At 49.5% G+C, this 19,713-nt stretch overlaps 2 protein-coding genes across 2 annotated transcripts in view; one reads left to right on the top strand and one right to left on the bottom strand.

Moving 5' to 3' along the window:
* Positions 1–19,713, top strand: part of tg (thyroglobulin) — a 129,716-nt gene that overhangs the window by 62,684 nt on the left and 47,319 nt on the right. The window lies entirely within an intron of this gene.
* LOC129696107 (src-like-adapter) lies at positions 1,037–19,260 on the bottom strand. Its single transcript, XM_055633557.1, has 8 exons — positions 18,783–19,260; positions 10,738–10,829; positions 8,551–8,650; positions 7,814–7,900; positions 6,444–6,547; positions 5,467–5,616; positions 4,465–4,585; positions 1,037–2,583 (listed from the first exon to the last, which is right to left on the bottom strand). The coding sequence occupies exons 2-8, from the start codon at positions 10,799–10,801 to the stop codon at positions 2,355–2,357; spliced, it is 855 nt and encodes a 284-aa protein (XP_055489532.1). The 5' UTR covers positions 10,802–10,829; positions 18,783–19,260; the 3' UTR covers positions 1,037–2,354.

Below are 19,713 nucleotides of genomic sequence, written 5' to 3'. Positions count from 1 at the left end.
GGAAACCTCTGGAGACTTTGCGCCCCGCCCAAGGTTTCCGTGCGGTTCCCGTAGGTTCCCAGAGGTTTTTGTCAGTCTCCCTACCTGCTTCCACTACCTGCAACCTCCGGCAACCACCTGCAACCTCCGGCAACCACCTGCAACCTCCTATCCAAAAGCTAACTCATCAGCTCAGCCAATGAGACCCTACTGCGGAGGCTTAGTGGGTTAACATATGATGTGCGTTTGTCGGCACTGGGCCTGTACTCGCTGGAGTTTAGAAGGATGAGGGGACACCTCATTGAAACTCACCAAATAGTGAAAGGCCTGGATAGAGTGGATGTGGAGAGGATGTTTCCACTTGTGGGAGAGTCTAGGACTAGAGGTCACAGCCTCAGAAATAAAGGATGTTCCTTTAGGAAGGAGATGAGGAGGAATTTCTTTACTCAGAGGGTGATGGAAGGATGTTGCCAAGTAGACTTGATGGGCCGAATGGCTTCATTCTTCTCCTATCACTTATAACCTTAAGAATGCAACTAACTAATTCTGTTGTATAATGCATTGATACTGCTAGTGATCGGAGTGTGTGGGTGTGTGTGCGTGTGTGTGAGTATGGGTGTGTGCGTGTGTGTGTGTGAGTGTGTGTGCGTGTGTGTGTGTGTGTGCATGTGTGTGTGTGTGTGTGTGTGTGTGCGTGTGTGTGTGTGTGCATGTGTGTGTGAGTATGCGTACATGTGCTGTGTGTGTACATGTGTTCGTGCGAGTGTACACGTGCGGTGTGTGTGAGTATGTGTGTGTGTGTGTGTGTGTGCGTACGCGTGCATGTGTGTGTGAGTGTGTGTGTGTGCGTGTGCGCGCGTGTGTGTGTGTGAGTATGGGTGTGTGTGAGTGTGTGTGCGTGTGTGCGTGCGTGCATGTGTGTGTGAGTATGGGTGTGTGTGTGTGTGTGTGTGCGTGTGCGCGCGTGTGTGTGTGTGTGTGTGCGTGTGTTAGGGTGGAGTGATACAGACTCCAATGTGTAAATGACACTTCCATTACATTCTACAATTTACAAATACATTTTTAATGTAAACTTTATTGTTCTGACAGTGCCCTTGTCCATTTTTGCGATGCCGGTTCAGATGGATGAAAGTGAGACTCTGCATTGTTTGTGCATCAGGTTTCTGACACTGAAGGTCCCTTGTCTCTCCTCCCCCGGGGCAGTGTTGTGAGTCAGGCTGATCTGACAATCACACTCAGTCTAGTGTAGCCCCCTGTCACCACAACCCCCACTCCAGCTGTTGATTGGTGCAAGAATGTGGAGATATCTCCAACCAGAGACCACACCTGGCCATGGGAAATACACCATCACAGGGCAGGAACATCATCTTCCTTGTGACCACAGGGCAGCTCTCAATATTTACCATCTCTAATCAGGGAAGGCATAAGATTGTCCAAACTTCCCCTGAATTATCTGGCGTTTCCCGCTCCGCAGAGTCACCTGTGCTGTTGAGTAACGTAAATAATCAGCGTACAACGCTGAATTCTTGGTGTGATGAGTGGACAGTGTCCACCAAGATCAACTCTGAAGATAAACTCTGCTAAAGGCCAGTGAAGGGACGTGGAGAGCAGCCATCCCACCTGGTGTCCAGCAAGGCACCCCCGACATGACAGGTAACGTTCAGGTGTAGGTTGTCCACAACAGGTGAGGGGAGCTCATCATTCAGTGACATCACCATCTGGTGTTCCACTGTAGAGGGAGCCTCCACTCGGTCATCTTTCCAATGGGCGATCCATCACAAGGGCAGCACATCATTTGAAGTCATGAAGTTCACATCCCGACGTACATCATAAGGTGCTCATCATTCAATGACGCCCCCATAGTGGATGTCCATCAAAGTCATCCCCATGGTTTTCACTGTAAGGGGAACTCATTATTTGAAGTCATCCTTGTCCCATCAGAAGAGGCTGATCATTCAACGACAAGCTCCTGTCGGTGATCCATCACACGGGAGCTCGCTCCAAGTCATGATTATACAGGGTGCCCCTCGTTAGAAGCCATCATCATGGTGTCCCACCCTTGGAGGTGCCACCGAGCGGTCATCCTTATAAGGGTGTCTGGCCATAAGGGGTGCTCCTCAATAGAAGCCATGTCCATTATAAGGGGTGCACATTATTCAAAGTCATCATCATGGTGTCCATTCTAAGGGGCACTCCACTCAAGTTCATCCATACAATGGGTGTTCTACCATAAGGGGTGCTCCACATTAGAGGTTATGGTCATGGTGGCCATTATGAGGGGCGCACGTTACTCAAAGTCATCATCGTGGGTCCCACCATTAGAGGTGCCATCATGCGGTCATCCTTATAATGGTGTCCAGCCATAAGGGGTGCCATCACTCAAAGTCATCCTCGTAGAGGAGATGTGTGGGTGAGGGGAGGAGGCAACTGTGGCGGGCCTGCCCACTGGGTCTGAGGGATTGGTGCCACCTCTTCTTGCTGCCGCTCTTCACCGCGTGGTCATCCATCTGCGCCAGGCTCATGTAGGAAGCGACGCTGTGCCTCAGGCCGTAGCTGAGAACGGGGTCGTCCCTGCGCGATGAGATGTCACCCATCAGCTCCGCCCTAGTAGACACAAGAGAGAATCATTGCCCCCGCCACACACACACTCACTGTATCAGATCAGTTTCTGTAACGCAGCGGGCACAGCGCCAGAGACCCAGGTTCCATCCCGACCACAGATGCTGTCTGTGTGGAGTTTGCATGTTCTCCCTGTGACCGCGTGGGTTTCCTCCGGGTGCTCCGGTTTCCTCCCACATCCAAATGATGTGCAGGTTTGTAGGTTAATCGGCCCCTCTGTGAATTGCCCCCCAGTGTGTAGGGAGTGGATGAGAAAGTGGGATAACATAGAACTAGTGTGAACGGGTGATCGATGGTTGGTAGACACTAAATGCTGGAGTAACTCAGCGGGACAGGTAGCACGATGGAGAGTTGACCCCAAACGACACCTATTCCTTCTTTCCAAAGATGCTGTTTATCCCGCTGAATTACTCCGGCATTTTGTGTCTATCTTTGGTATAAACCAGCATCTGCAGTCTTTCCTTACACCAATCATTGGTTGGTTTGGACTCAGTGGGCTGAAGGGCTGTATCTAAACTGTGGAGGCCGGTGGAGGCCGGTTCTCTGGATGCTTTCAAGAGAGAGCTAGACAGGGCTCTTAAAAATAGCGGAGCCGGAGGATATGGGGAGAAGGCAGGAACGGGGTACTGATTGGGGATGATCAGCCATGATCACATTGAATGGCGGTGCTAGCTCGAAGGGCCGAATGGCCTCCTCCTGCACCGTTTGTCCATTGTGTATTGTGTAATCAATTATCCAACACTATTCCGCATCTATTGGGCACATTTAGCATGGTCAAAGTTATTGTGGACAATGAGGTGGCAATTACTTACTAAAAGCACAGGTTTACATGAGGGGTCATTTGTGAAGAGACGGCTGCAAGATGGTTATAGAAGATAGCAATTATCTTCACGTGGTCATTTCTAGAAGGTGAAGGAGGTTGAGATGTGGGTGGGGGAGGTTTAGGAAACATGACACATCGTTGGCACATGATGTACAACGCTGGGCAGAGAATGTGAGGATTAGTATAGATCACTTTAGTTTAGTTTAGTGTAGTTTATTGTCACGTGTACAGAGGTACAGTGAAAAGCTTTTGTTGCGCGCTAACCAGTCAGCGGGAAGACAACACATGATTACAATCGAGCCGTCCACAGTGTACAGATACAGTGTGAGTAGTGTGGAGCGATTGTAATGTGTGTTTGTAGATCCACTTCTGTGGCCGAACACAAAGAGCCGTCTAGGATGGGCATTGTCTGGGTTGGGCATCATCTGGGCATTGTCTGGACGTTGTCTGGGTTGAGCAGCATTGTCTGGGCATTGTCTGGACATTGTCTGGGTTGAGCATTGTCTGGGCATTGTCTGGGTTGAGCATTGTCTGGGCATTGACTGGGTGTCTGGGTTGAGCATTGTCTGAGCATTGTCTGGGCATTGTCTGGGCATTGTCTGGGTTGAGCATTGTCTGGGCATTGTCTGGGCACCGTCTGGGCATTGTCTGGGTAGGGCATTGTCTGGGTTGAGCATTGGCTGGGTGTCTGGGTTGGGCATTGTCTGGGTTGAGCATAGTCTGGGTTAGGCTTTGTCTGGGCATTGTCTGGGCATTGTCTGGGCACCGTCTGGGCATTGTCTATGTTGGGCACCATCTTGGATCCCACACCTGGTGACTACAGGTTGCCGGTGGTGGGAGCGAGGTTGAGATGGGGACATGAGATCATCATCTTCAACCATTGTCCCCTTTGTCCGTGAGTAATGGGAGCAGGAAGACACTGAACACGTGGTCAGGCCAAGTCATGGGTTCAACCGTGGATGAGCAGGCACCTTGACCATTAAACAGAGGAAGCCAGGCCAGAACCGCCACTGCAGTTCCAGAGTAGGAGCACGATGAGTTACCTGTTGACATTTCTCCAGTTGAAGTTACTGTTCCTCATGACCACGGGCTGGTGGGGACATTCCGTGCTGAGCTGAGCCAGGCAGGGGTGGGTCAGTAGACAGCACAGTCCATCAGCAACCTCTGGAGAGACAGACAGTGTGTCAGTGTTACACACACACACACTCACACACACTCACTCTCACACACACACACACACACACACACACACACACACACACACACACACACACACACACACACACACACACACACACACACACACACACACACACACACACACACACACACACACACACACACACACACACACACACCCACACACACACACACACACACACACACACACACACACACACACACACACACACACACACTCACACTCACACACACACACACACACACACACACACACTCACACACCCACACACACACACACACACACACACACACACACACACACACACACACACACACACACACACACACACACACACACACACACACACACACACACACACACACACACACACACACACACACACACACACACACATAGAGCCTGTATCTCAAAAACATATAAAATCATGAGGGGAATAGATCGGGTAGATGCACAGTCTCTTGCCCAGAGTAGGGGAATCGAGGACCAGAGGACATAGGTTCAAGGTGAAGGGGAAAAGATTTAATAGGAACCTGAGGGGTCACTTTTTCACACAAAGTGTGGTGGGTGTATGGAACAAGCTGCCAGAGGAGGTAGTTGAGGCTGGGACTATCCCAACGTTTAAGAAACAGTTAAACAGGTACATGGATAGGACAGGTTTGGAGGGATATGGACCAAGCGCAGGCAGGTGGGACTAGTGTAGGTGGGACATGTTGGCCGGTGTGGGCAAGTTGGGTTGAGGGCCTGTTTCCGTGCTGTATCACTCTGTGACGCCATGAATCTATAACTAAACCTGAATATAATTGTCAATGTGGAGTACAATGGGAGCCGTCCAGGCACTGACCTGAGTAGTGGTTGACCATGTCCTCCAAGCACTGGAAGGTCAGACGTTGCTGGATGTAATACCAGCGGTTGGGCAAGCGGAAGATCCGATAGTGCTTGACAAACTTGTTGCGGGCATCACTGGAGTGCTTGACGGAGAGGCAATACGTTCCTGCAAGTCAGGAGGAAGTCCATTAGTCACAGGGTGGTGAATCTGTGGGAGTCTTCTCCACAGACGGCTGTGGAGGCCAAGTCCGTGACAGGCAGAGATAGATAGATTCTTGATTAGTGCGGGTGTCAGGGGTTAAGGGGAGAAGGCAGGAGAATGGGGTTAGGAGGGAGAGATAGATCAGCCACGATTGAATGGCGGAGTAGACTTGATGGGCCGAATGGCCTAATTCTACTCCTATCCCATATGAACCCAGATCCAAAATGTTGTTTAAACTACAATAGATGTGACCTCCCATAGCTCGCATGTTGGTGAGAAATGGCCGTGTGTTTGCAGATGTGTCCACAGGAGTAGGCCATTCGGCCCTTCGAGCCAGCACCGCCATTCAATGTGATCATGACTGATTATCCCCAATCAGTACCCTGTTCCTGCCTTCTCCCCATATCCCTTGATTCCGTTAGCCCTAAGAGCTAAATCTAACTCTCTCTTGAAAACATCCAGTGAATTGGCCTCCACTGCTTTCTGTGACACAGAATTCCACAGATTCACAACTCTCTGGGTGGAAAAGTTTGTCCTCATCTCAGTTCTAAATGGCCTACCCCATATTCTTAAACTGTAGCCCCTGGTTCTGGACTCCCCCAACATCGGGAACATGTTTCCTGCCTCTAGCCTGTCCAATCCCTTATCTATAGGATCTATAAGATCTCCTCTCATCCTTCTAAATTCCAGTGAATACAAGCCCAATCGAGTCCCAGCCTGCTCAACCTCTCCTTATAGCTCAGACCCTCGAGTCCCGGCAACATCCTTGCAGAGTGTAAAGCTGTACGTACCTTTCTGGCTTTCACTCTGCCTTATCAAGAAGGAACCTGTTCTGTTATCAGGCAGCTGCAATAACTCCTCTGCCTTCCTTCTTCCGATCCCTTCAAAGAGCCAGCTGTACAAGAACACAGCGATCAGTCACCACAAGGTGAAGGCAACAAGTTCAACTCTCCCTGTCTCATCTCACAACAACACATCTAACATTTTACACATGCCTGTTTCAGATCATGAGAGGAATAGATCGGGTTGACGCATAGAGTCTCTTGCCCAGAGTAGGGGAATAAAGGAACAGATGACAAAGGTTCAAGGTGAAGGGGAAAATATTTAATAGGAACCTGAGGGGTAACCTTTTTCACACAAAGGGTGGTGGGTGTGTGGAACAAGCTGCCAGAGGAGGTAGTTGAGGCTGGGACTATCCCAACATTTAAGAAATAGTTAGATAGGTACATGGATAGGACAGGTTTGGAGGGATATGGACCAAATACAGGCAGGTGGGACTAGTGTAGCTGGGACATGTTGGCTGGTGTGGGCAAGTTGGGCCGAAGGGCCTGTTTGCACACTGTATCACTCTGTGAAGGGCCTGTTTCCACACTGTATCACTCTGTGAAGGGCTTGTTTCCACACTGTATCACTCTGTGAAGGGCTTGTTTGCACACTGTATCACTCTGGGAAGGGCTTGTTTGCACACTGTATCACTCTGGGAAGGGCTTGTTTGCACACTGTATCACTCTGGGAAGGGCTTGTTTGCAAACTGTATCACTCTGTGAAGGGCTTGTTTCCACACTGTATCACTCTGTGAAGAACCTGTTTCCACTACTCCAGTGCTTCGAGCATTCTAAATTCTGATTTGATAGAGTTGGTGTCATTGGCAGCCCCAGGCAGTGTGACCAGCCTTCCTTGGAAGTTAGCATTGTTTAGTTGTTTAGTCGGGTCTCGACCCGAAACATCAGGCATTGCTTCTCTCCAGGGATGCTGCCTGTCCCGCTGAGTTACTCCAGCCTTTTGTGTCTGTCTTTAGTTGAATTAGAGATACAGCGGGAAAACAGGCCCTTCGGCCCATCGAGTCCGTGCCGACCATCGATCCCCGCACGCTAACACTATCCTACACACACTGGGGACAATTTACACATACACCAAGCCAATTAACCTGCAAACCTGTACGTCGTTGGAGTGTGGGAGGAAACCGGAGCAACTAGAGAAAGTCTACGCAGGTCACGGGGAGAACATGCAAACTCCGTACAGACAGCACCTGTAGTCAGGATGGAACCCGGGTCTCTGGCGCTGTGAGGCAGCAACTCTACCGCTGCACCACCGTGCCATGGTTGAGGGAGAAAAGTGTGAGACTGGACACAGAATGTTGATGTGTGTTGAACAAACGTACCCATGATAGACTCGGGCAACGCAGGCTCGCGGGATGCTGCTCTCAGGACCAGCAGTCAGCGGCTTCACACGCCACCAATCTCCTTCCCTGGGGACAGAAACATCAACATGATGGGTGGACACATAGAGAGGGACATTGGTCTCTGGAACACTGACAACACAGCCCTGTGGCAGCCTTGTGTCAGTGTGGGGCTGTCAGTGTGTCAGTGTGTAACTGTGTCAATGGGAGTGTGTCTGTGGGTAAGTGTGTCTGTGTGTGTGCGTGTGTCAGTGTGAGTGTGTCAGTGTATGTGCGTGTGTCAGTGTGTCAATGTGAGTGTGTCAGTGTGTGCGTGTGTCAGTGTGAGTGTGTCAGTGTGTCAATGTGAGTGTGTCAGTGTGTGTGTGTATGTGTGTCAGTGTGAGTGTGTCAGTGCATGAATGTGTCAGTGTGAGTGTGTCTGTGTCAGTGTATCTGTGTGAGTGTGTCTGTCAGTGTGCCAGTGTCAGTGTGTGAGTGTGTCTGGGCCCCTCCATGCTGGGGCCCTCGTTAGTCTGGCCCCTCCAAGCTGGGGCCCTCCATGCTGGGCTCCTCCACCCTCCATGCTGCTGGGCCCCTTGTTAGTCTGGCCCCTCCAAGCTGGGCTCCTCCACCCTCCATGCTGGGTCCCTTGTTAGTCTGCCCCCTCCAAGCTGGGCTCCACCCTCCACCCTCCATGCTGGGCCCTGGTTGTTCACTACCCAGCAGCGTTTACTCACTCAGCCACGATCCGCAGCTTCTGGCCCATCCTGTAGACAGGTTGACTGATGGATGGCAGAGGATAGTCATAGAGGGTGACCACGATGTCATTGCTGTCTCCTGCATAATGAACGGAATATGATCAAATGTCCGGCTCACAATACTGCAGTCAACAAGCACTGGCATTTAAATGAGCTGCACTGAACCTATACTTCACTGAAATGATCTGAAGTATAGGAGTAAAGAGGTTCTGCTGCAGTTGTGTAGGGCTCTGGTGAGACCACATCTGGAGTATTGTGTACAGTTTTGGTCTCCTAATTTGAGGAAGGTCATCCTTGTGATTGAGGCAGTGCAGCGAAAAGGTTCACAAGATTGATCCCTGGGATGACGGGACTGTCATATGAGGAAAGATTGAAAAGACTAGGCTTGTATTCACTGGAGTTTAGAAGGATGGAGTTTAATGCTGACAAGTGTGAGGTGCTACACCTTGGCAGGACAAATCAAAATAGGACGTACATGGTAAATGGTAGCAAATTGAGGAATGCAGTTGAACAGAGGGATCGTGGAATAACTATGCATAGTTCCTTGAAGGTGGAATCTCATGTAGATAAGGTGGTTAAGAAAGCTTTTGGTGTGCTGGCCTTTATAAATCAGAGCATTGAGTATAGAAGTTGGGATGTAATATTAAAATTGTACAAGGCATTGGTGAGGCCAATTCTGGAGTATGGTGTACAATTTTGGTCGCCTAATTATAGGAAAGATGTCAACAAAATAGAGAGAGCACAGAGGAGATTTACTAGAATGTTGCCTGGGTTTCAGCAACTAAGTTACAGAGAGAGGTTGAACAAGTTAGGGCTTTATTCTTTGGAGCGCAGAAGGTTAAGGGGGGACTTGATCGAGGTCTTTAAAATGATGAGAGGGATAGACAGAGTTGACGTGGATAAGCTTTTCCCACTGAGAGTAGGGAAGATTCAAACAAGGGGACATGACTTGAGAATTAAGGGACAGAAGTTTAGGGGTAACATGAGGGGAACTTCTTTACTCAGAGAGTGGTAGCTGTGTGGAATGAGCTTCCAGTGGAAGTGGTGGAGGCAGGTTCGATTTTATCCTTTAAAAATAAATTGGATAGGCATATGGACGGGAAAGGAATGGAGGATTATGGTCTGAGTGTAGGTTGACGGGACTAGGGGAGAATACGTGCTCGGCACGGACTAGAAGGGCCGAGATGGCCTGTTTCCGTGCTGTAATTGTTATATGGTTATGTGAGGGGGGATCTTATAGAAACATATAAAATTATAAAAGGCCTGGACAAGCTAGATGCAGGAAAAATGTTCCCAATGTTGGGCGAGTCCAGAACCAGGGGCCACATTCTTAGAATGAAGGGGAGGCCATTTAAGACTGAGGTGAGAAAAAACGTTTTCACCCAGAGAGTTGTGAATTTGTGGAATTCCCTGCCACAGAGGGCAGTGGAGGCCAAATCACTGGATGGATTTAAGAGAGAGTTAGATAGAGCTCTAGGGGCTAGTGGAGTCAAGGGATATGGGGAGAAGGCAGGCACGGGTTATTGATTGAGGACGATCAGTCATGATCACAATGAATGGCGGTGCTGGCTCGAAGGGCGGAAGTGCCTACTCCTGCGCCTATTTTCTATGTTTCTATGTAATACACTTTTCGGCATCTGCACACGATGGTGTCTGTCTTGCCGCTTCTTGTGCGGGGTGGTGGAAACAGGGCCGCAGCGTGAACGGGCTTTCTTTGACCTCGCCTTTGTGGTGAGAAGATTTCAGTGCAGGAGCAGGGATTTCTCCCTTCAACTGCACAAGGTCTCAGTGAGACCACATCTGGAGGATTGGGGACACATCTGGAAGGATCTGAGGAAGGATGTTCTTGCATTGAACACAGCCAAGGTTACTCCAGCACTCTGTGTCTTTATTCTGTAAACTACTGGCTGTAACAGTTCTGGCACTGTGTGTGTACGAGACCCGGGGAACTGCAGGTGCTGGAACCTTCAGCAAAACACAGAGTGCTGGAGTAACCTTCAGCAAAACACAGAGTGCTGGAGTAACTCAGCGGGTCAGGCAGCATCTGTGGAGAACATGGATAGGTGACGTTTCACAGAGTGCTGGAATAACTCAGCGGGTCAGGCAGCATCTGTGGAGAGAGGAACGAGTGACATTTCGGGTTGTGGGGGGTGTGTCACAACTTACCCTGCTGGGTTTCTGGACCCACGGCCTCGGTCTCAGTCGCTGGTGGTTTATGAGCGTTGCCCATGGCTTAATCCTCAGCACCGTGCACAAAACTGTGGGGAAGAAAACACATTCATATGGTCATAGGCGACAGGAGCAGAATTAGGCCATTCGGCCCATCAATTCTACTCCACCATTCAATCATAGCTGATCTATCTCTCCCTCCTAACCCCATTCTCCTGCCTTCTCCCCATAACATCTGACACCTGTACTAATCAAGAATCTATCTTCATTAAATGAAGCTGCCCTTGGTCAGGTTGGTGTACATTAATGCAGGTGTGTTCTACATGGACTGGCTTAGACCTCAGCCTCAACCAAGACATGTGTTTAAGGCGAGAGGGGAAAGATTTAATAGGAACCCGAGGGGTAACTTTTCCACACAGTGGGTGGTGGGTGTATGGAACGAGCTGCCAGAGGAGGTTGTCTCAGGGACTATAACAATGTTTGCAAGGTATTTAGACAGGTCTACGTCTCCGACAGGTTTCGAGGGTTATGGGCCAAACGCAGGCAGGTGGGACCAGTTGAACTTTGAACTTTGATCTGCTGGTCGGCCGGGACTCAGTGGGCTGAAGGGCCTGTTTCCGCGCTGTATCTCTAAACTACACTAAACTACACTAGACTAGACTAGACTAGACTGGACTAGACTGGACTTGACTGGACTAGACCAGGCTAACATAGACTACCAGACCAGACTAGACTAGGTTGACTAGACCAGACTAAACTAAACTAGGCTAGACTAGACTGGACTAGACTGGACTAGACTAGACTAGACTAGGCTAGACTAAACCAGACTAGACTGAACTAAATATCCGTCTGTCAATAGGTTTATAAAGCACACCAAGCAGCCAATAGCAGTTCACTATCCATGAATAATAAATCCCATTAAACAGCAGTAAACAAATAATTAAACCGTTTAAAAGTTCAACAACATTGACAACATCTGACTGATTTTAAATATAAAGTTGGAGGCAGCTTTGTAGCAACGACTGTGGTATCAGTTAGATCAGCTGAACCTCACAAGAGGGAAGTTGGTGTTGGGGTGAGGAGCAACGTTTGGCTCGGACGGAAACATCTTGCCATGAACAAGTGCAGACTGACACCGCAAACACCAACTTGGTTTTCATCAACATTTCACAGTCATGAGGAACTTTCAATAACCTTATGGAAAACTTTTTCACACAGAGGGTGGTGGGTGTACGGAACTAGTTGCCAGAGGAGGTAGTTGAGGCTGGGACTATCCCAACGTTTAAGAAACAAAGAGGTACATGGACAGGACAGGTTTGGTGGGATATGGACCAAGCGCAGGCAGGTGGGACTAGTGTAGCTGGGACATGTTGGCTGGTGTGGGTGAGTTGGGCCAAAGGACCTGTTTCCACACTGTGTCACTCTGTGAAGGGCCTGTTTCCACACTGTGTCTCTGTGAAGGGCTTGTTTCCACACTGTCTCTGTGAAGGGCTTGTTTCCACACTGTGTCTCTGTGTCACTCTGTGACTGTGAATCTATGAATCTATAACATAATCACTGTGCTTAGTTTTGAGTTGAGCTTATTGTCACGTGTACTGAGGTACGGTGAACGCTGCCGTTGTGGCGTGTTTGTGAGCTTGTGACCGAGACGGTTTTATTGGGAATGTTGCACCATTTGTTTCTCTTTGTTTGGAAAATATCTTTCACTTTTGCTCTTGTTTCAGTTCCTTTTTGAACCCCACTTTCAGTCCGTGGAACCAATGAAATGTTCTGTTGGGGTCGGTGCTTGGAACTGTATTTTGTGATTTATATATATCTCTAAATGATGCACACAGATGTAGGTACAAGGCACCACAGAGGCTGCAATCTTGTATGGAACAAATATTGCTGGAGTCATTCAATGTGACAGGCATCATCTGTGTATGGCATAGATAAGCTGAAGTGCATGTCTAAAGGGTCGCAAAACGAAACGTCACCTATCCATGTTCTCCACAGATGCTGCCTGACCCGCTGAGTTACTCCAGCACTCTGTGAAACGTCACCTATCCCTGTTCTCCACAGATGCTGCCTGACCCGCTGAGTTACTCCAGCACTCTGTGAAACGTCACCTATCCATGTTCTCCACAGATGCTGCCTGACCCGCTGAGTTACTCCAGCACTCTGTGAAACGTCACCTATCCATGTTCTCCACAGATGCTGCCTGACCCGCTGAGTTACTCCAGCACTCTGTGTCTTTTTGGCATCACAGTGGCGCAATGGTAGAATTGCTGCCTCAGCGCCAGCGACCCGGGTTTGATCCTGACCACGGCTGCTGTCTGTACGGAGTTTGCACGTTCTCCCCATGACAACACGGGTTTTCCCCGGGTGATCCGGCTTCCACACACTCCAAAGCCGTGCAGGTTTGTAGGTTAATTGGCTTCTGTAAATTGTCTCTGGTGTGTAGGGATAACGCTAGTGTACGGGGTGATCGCTGGTCGGAGCGGATTCAGTGAGCCGAAGGATTGTTTCCGCGCTGTGTCTCTAAAGTCTAAAGTTTAATCTGAAAAGGGTGCAGAGGTTTCTGAAAATGAGCCTGGATTTGGGGAATGGTTGGACATTGGGATCAGGTTAAAGGTGAAGGGGCAACGTTTATTGGAGATGTCGGGACATGTACAGATGCATCTGCTGATGTGGTCACGGTGAACCGTGCCAGCAAGTCCCTTTGCCGTGTCCATGCCGTGAGGAAGTCGCTGTCACGGGCACACTCTGGGTTTCACAACGGGATAGCTCGAATGTCAGATTGGGAAACACATTTTGCCAGGAAACCTCTAGAGATTGTCAGAGCTGCAGCTAGTACAGTCGGTAGCTGACAGCTCGAACATCCTGCTTCTGCACCGCCCTTCACTCAGTCAGGGACGGTTAGAATTTGCAGAGTCACAGAGACACAGACACACAGTCACAGAGACACAGAGACACAGAGACACACAGACACAGAGACACAGAGACACAGAGACACAGAGACACAGAGTCACAGAGACACAGAGACACAGAGACACAGAGACACAGAGACACAGAGACACACAGACACAGAGACACACAGACACAGAGACACAGAGACACACAGAGACACAGAGACACACAGACACACAGACACAGAGACACAGAGACACAGAGACACACAGACACAGAGACACACAGACACACAGACGCACAGACACACATAGACACAGAGACACAGAGACACCGAGACAGAGACACAGAGACACAGAGACACAGAGACACAGAGACACAGAGACACACAGACACACAGACACAGAGACACACAGACACACACAGAGACACAGAGACACAGAGACACAGAGACACAGAGACACAGAGTCACAGAGACAGAGTCACAGAGACACAGAGACACAGAGTCACAGAGACACAGAGTCACAGAGACACAGAGTGATACAGCGTGGAAACAGGCCCTTCGGCCCAACTTGCCCACACCGGCCAACATGTCCCATCTACACTAGTCCCACTTGCCTGCGTTTGGTCCATATCCCTCCAAACCTGTTCTATCCATGTGCCTGTCTAACTGTTTCTTAAACATTGGGATAGTCCCAGCCTCAACTACCTCCTCTGGCAGCTCGTTCCATACACCCACCACCCTCTGTGTGAAAAAGTTACTCCTCAGATTCCTATGTTTAAGAAGGAACTGCAGATGCTGGAAAAATCAAAGGTAGACAAAAATGCTGGAGAAACTCAGCAGGTGAGGCAGCATCTGTGGAGTTTGCACCCCAGCGGTATGAATATTGACTTCTCCAATTTCAGGTAGTCCCTGCTTTCTCCTCCCCTTCCCAGCTCTCCCTCAGCCCACTGCCTTTTCCTTTCTTCTTCCCCCCCCCCCCCCCCCCCCCCCACTCCCTCCTCGCTCTCACATCAGTCTGAAGAAGGGTCTCGACCCGAAACGTTGCCTATTTCCTTCGCTCCAGAGATGCTGCCTCACCCGCTGAGTTTCTCCAGCATGTTTGTCTACCTCAGATCCCTATTAAATCTTATCCCCCTTCAGCTTAAACCTATGTCCTCTGGTCCTCGATTCCCCTACTCTGGGCAAGAGACTCTGTGCGTCTACCCGATCTATTCCCCTCATGATTTTGTACACCTCTACAAGATCACCCCTCATCCTCCTGCGCTCCATGGAATAGAGACCCAGCCTCCTCAACCTCTCCCTGTAGCTCACACCCTCTAGTCCTGGCAACATCCTTGTAAAGTTTGTACCTCAGTACATTCAATGCAGCTGAATCCACTTGCACAGCAGAACTGATGGTATAGCGTTCTTGCTGAACTCCAAGTCATGTTGAGACTGGAATGTGAAAGGTGATTAATACTTGACTGACAGACAGGAGTAAACTGCAAACTGGATGAAAGAAAGGAAATAGTTGAATTTCATCTTCACCACATAAAATACGTAGCAATGTTGGTAACGATAAACGACACAGAGTGCTGGAGTAACGCAAGTGTCCGCTGTGGTGAAAGCTGTTTCATCCACAGCTTCAAACGACTAAACTGCTCCAGGGTGCTCCAACCATCGGAGAAACTCTGTGGTCTAATGGGAGGAAGCAGGAGAGAGGGTGGGCAAAGTAGAACAGGTAGAGGCCTCAGGTGATGCTGTCTGATGTCACTCCAATAACTCATTGTGTCAAGAGTTGAGTGAGAACTTGTTTAGAGTGATCTTCGTGACATTTCCCACAGAGACCGTCACTCCCGCCTTGGTCACTTCAGCCACAAGCGATGATGCTCCAGCCCAGGTTTGGAGCAAGAGGCCAACACCTAGGATGTAACAGCCATGGTCAGTCATGACCGAGGGGGTGCCTACTACTCCTACATCTTGTTACGGGCAAATGGAAGGCGTGCGTTACGCTTGCCTTCATCCGTCTGGGCGATGAGTACAAGAGTCAGGAAGTCACGGTGCTGCTATATAGCACTTGGGTCAGGCCGTATGTGGAGTATTGCGGGCAGTTCTGGTCGCCCCCATTACAGGGGGGATGTGGGGGTTTTGGAGACGGTGCAGAGGAGGTTCACCAGAACGATGCCGGGATTAGAGGGTTTCAGCTACAGGGAGAGGGTGGACAGACTGGGATTGTTTTCTCTGGAACGCCAGAGGTTGAGGGGAGACCTGATAGAGGTTTATATAATGATGAGAGGCGTAGATAGGGTAGACAGTCAGAACCTTTCTCCCAGGATGGAAATATCTGTGTCTGTGTCTGTGTCTGTGCCTGTGTCTGTGTCTGTGTCTGTGTCTGTGTCTCTCTTTATCATGAGCGTTCATCCTCGTAAGCAAACAATAACAGCGACAATATTCACACATTCGCTAAAGTCAAGTTTGCGTTAAACTCCAAAGACGTGCAGGTTTGTAGATTAATCGGCTTCAGTAAAGGTGTCTCGTGTACTGTGTGTGTAGGAGAGTGTGAGTGTGCGGGGTGATCGCTGGTCGGTGTGAACACATACTGTAACGCACTGTATCTCTAACGTCTAACTAAGTTACTGCAGCTAAATAAACACTGCCAGTTTTCAAAGAGGAAATGCTGAGTTTAGTTGAAACTTCCTTGTTGAATCAATTTCCCTGCACAGTAATGTTGAAACACAATGTGCAACCTTCATAGAACTGTTTCTAAAACAGTTTTACTCGTACAGTGGTGCTGACTGTGGGCAAAGAGTGAAACATCGAGCCACTCTCCACACACGCTGTCTGACCTGCTACACATTTCCTCAGCTGGTTTTATTTCAGACCTTGTACATTTTGAGTATTTTAGCTTTCCCAATGGAGTCAGGCAGGAGTTGTCCAGCTGCAGTTGTGCATTGGCAACATGTACAACCACATGACCGTTTACTATTCTGCATTTCCCAGCTGGTGAATCGTTTATAACCCCACCAAACATCAACTGTAACGTCACCCCTCTGGGTCAATCGCCTCTCAGCTTAGAAACATAGACAATAGGTGCAGAAGTGTGCCATTCGGCCCTTCGAGCCAGCACCGCCATTCATTGTGATCATGGCTGATCATCCCCAATCAATAACCCGTGCCTGCCTTCTCCCCATATCCCTTGACTCCACTAGCCCCTACAGCTCTATCTAACTCTCTCTTAAATCCCATCCAGTGATTTGGCCTCCACTGCCCTCTGTGGCAGGGAATTCTATAAATTCAAAACTCTCTGGGTGAAAACCAGTTTTAACCATATAACCATATAACCATATAACAATTACAACACGGAAACAGGCCATCTCGGCCCTACAAGTCCATGCCGAACAAATTTTTTTTTCCCCTTAGTCCCACCTGCCTGCACTCGTACCATAACCCTCCATTCCCTTCTCATCCATATGCCTATCCAATTTATTTTTAAATGATACCAATAGGTTTTTTTCCTCACCTAAGTCTTAAATGCCCTCCCCTTTATTCTAATACTGCGGCCCCTGGTTCCAGACTCGCTTGTCCACAGCTCACAACATTCGGCAAGAAAGATGTTTCTGAAATTGTTCTTTTAAAGGTTGCAAATTATAATTCAAAATGAATGTGCAAGGGAGTTTATTGACAAGGGCAGGTGAGACTAAACTCCTCCACATTGCCTCTTCAAAGACTGAGTGACTTTATTTACCAGCGATGCTTTATTTACCAGCGAGTAACTCAGCATCTGTGGAGAACATGGATAGGTGATGTTTCACAGAGTGCTGGAGTAACTCAGCGGGTCAGGCAGCATCTGTGGAGAACATGGATAGGTGACGTTTCACAGAGTGCTGGAGTAACTCAGCGGGTCAGGCAGCATCTGTGGAGAACATGGATAGGTGACGTTTCACAGAGTGCTGGAGTAACTCAGCGGGTCAGGCAACATCTGTGGAGAAAGAGGACGGGTGGCGTTTCAGATCTGGACCCTTCAGACTGGACTTTAATGATCATCTCCAATGGCCCTTGAATAGATAGTGATCAACCCACAACCTCAGCCATGATCATATTGAATGGCGGTGCTGGCTCGAAGGGCCGAATGGCCTACTCCTGCACCTATTGTCTATATGTGTTCCTTAGCCCATCAGAAACAAGCGTGGGGAGAAAGTTATGAACACAAGGCCCTTTTACAGAAGTTACTTTGAGAAGTGTCCCAGCACGGACAACTATGGCACAATATAAACAAGCAAATCCACAACTCTCTAATGAACACGGAGACACAAGGTATTGCTGGAGTCTTGAGCTAAAAGTACTGGAGGGTCTGGCAGCATCTGTGGAGGGAATGGACAGGTGACGTTTCGGGTTGGGACCCTTCTCCAGACTCTAATCGTCCCTCCCCTCCTCCCTCTCTCTCTCTCCGCACTCTCTCCCCCCTCTCTCTCTCCCCCCCATCTCTCTCTCCCCCCTCTCTCTCTCTCCCCTCTCTCTCTCTCTCTCCCCTCTCCCCCCCCCCCCCCCCCCCTCTCTAGCACAGTTACCAACATGGAACATTGAGACAGAATGGGGAACCAAGACACATCAACAAGTATTTGGTAAAGTGGAGCAGGTTTAGGGATTGACCTGAAGGAATAAAGAGAGGCTGACAGGGGGTTGTGGAGGCTTCATGGCTGAATGTCGTGCTGTTGGGGAGGAGAGACCAAGATGGCGAGCAAGAGAGAGGAGTTTAGTTTAGTTTAGTATAGAGATACAGCGCGGGAAACAGGCCCTTCAGCCCACCGAGCCCGTGCCGACCAGCGATCCCAGCATACTAACACTACCCTACACACACTAGGGACAATTTACAATTTGCACCAATCCAATGAACCTACAAACTGTACTTTTTGGAGTGTGGGAGGAAACCGGAGCAACGGGGAGTACGTGCAAACTCCGTACAGACAGCGCCCGTGGTCAGGATGGAACCCGGGTCTCTGACGCTGTGAGGCAGCAACTCTACCGCTGCGCTAACGTGCTGGGCTAAGGTTGTGGTTTGTGCATTTGTGAACGCACTCCTCTCCTGTGAGTCCCCAGCAATAAATCCCAGACACTACAGGCAACTTCATATCGTTCACATACATCCTTCTGATGACACAAACAAACGTACCCGTCTAGCTGGGCTCCCCGCTACACCAGGGCCGGTGGAGCACGGTGTCCGTGGGGAACGCTCCTGGTCCTGGCAGCGTTAGTGTGCAGCCACGCGGGTTCCAGCGGCTGGCGGTGATGGACCTTCCTTACACAGTGATCACCACAGTAACGGGAGCTGCAGCTGCTGTCTGTGTGGAGACCTGGTGTCACATTAGTTCCTGGTTATGGAGCTGGCTGCTGCTTCCTGTAACACCGCCCACACACACACACACACACACACACACACACCACACACACACACACACACACACACACACACACACACACACACACACACACACACACACACACACACACACACACACACACACACACACACACACACACACACACACACACACACACACACACACACACACACACACACACACACACACACACACACACACACACACACACACACACACACACACACACACACACACACACACACACACACCACACACACACACACACACACACACATGCACACACACACACACACACACACACACACACACACACACACACCCACACACACCCACACACACACACACACACCCTCACAAACACACACACCCACACACACCCACACACACACACACACACACACACACACACACACACACACACACACACACACACACACACACACACACACACACACACACACACACACACACACACACACACACATACCCCACACACACACACACACACACACACACACACACACACACACACACACACACACACACACACACACACACACACACACACACACACACACACACACACACACACACACACACACACACACACACACACACACACACACACAGTTTCATCTCTTTATTTGATGTTTTAAGTGTGAGTTTGTGTCCTGCATTTAAAAGCAAGTGCCTGAGCTG

Source organism: Leucoraja erinacea, chromosome 4, assembly GCF_028641065.1.
Source record: "Leucoraja erinacea ecotype New England chromosome 4, Leri_hhj_1, whole genome shotgun sequence".
Lineage (NCBI taxonomy): Eukaryota > Metazoa > Chordata > Chondrichthyes > Rajiformes > Rajidae > Leucoraja > Leucoraja erinaceus.
Note: the sequence above shows the minus strand (reverse complement) of the source record. Positions and strands in the feature narration are given on the sequence as shown.

Excerpts from the sequence above, each read along its gene's own strand:
- LOC129696107 (XM_055633557.1), bottom strand. The coding sequence starts at position 10,801 with ATGGGCAACGCTCATAAACCACCAGCGACTGAGACCGAGGCCGTGGGT. Across the intron at positions 8,651-10,737 it reads GGGTCCAGAAACCCAGCAGG|GAGACAGCAATGACATCGTG; the intron begins GTAAGTTGTGAC and ends TTCATTATGCAG. Across the intron at positions 5,617-6,443 it reads GCAGAGTGAAAGCCAGAAAG|GAACGTATTGCCTCTCCGTC; the intron begins GTACGTACAGCT and ends CCTGACTTGCAG.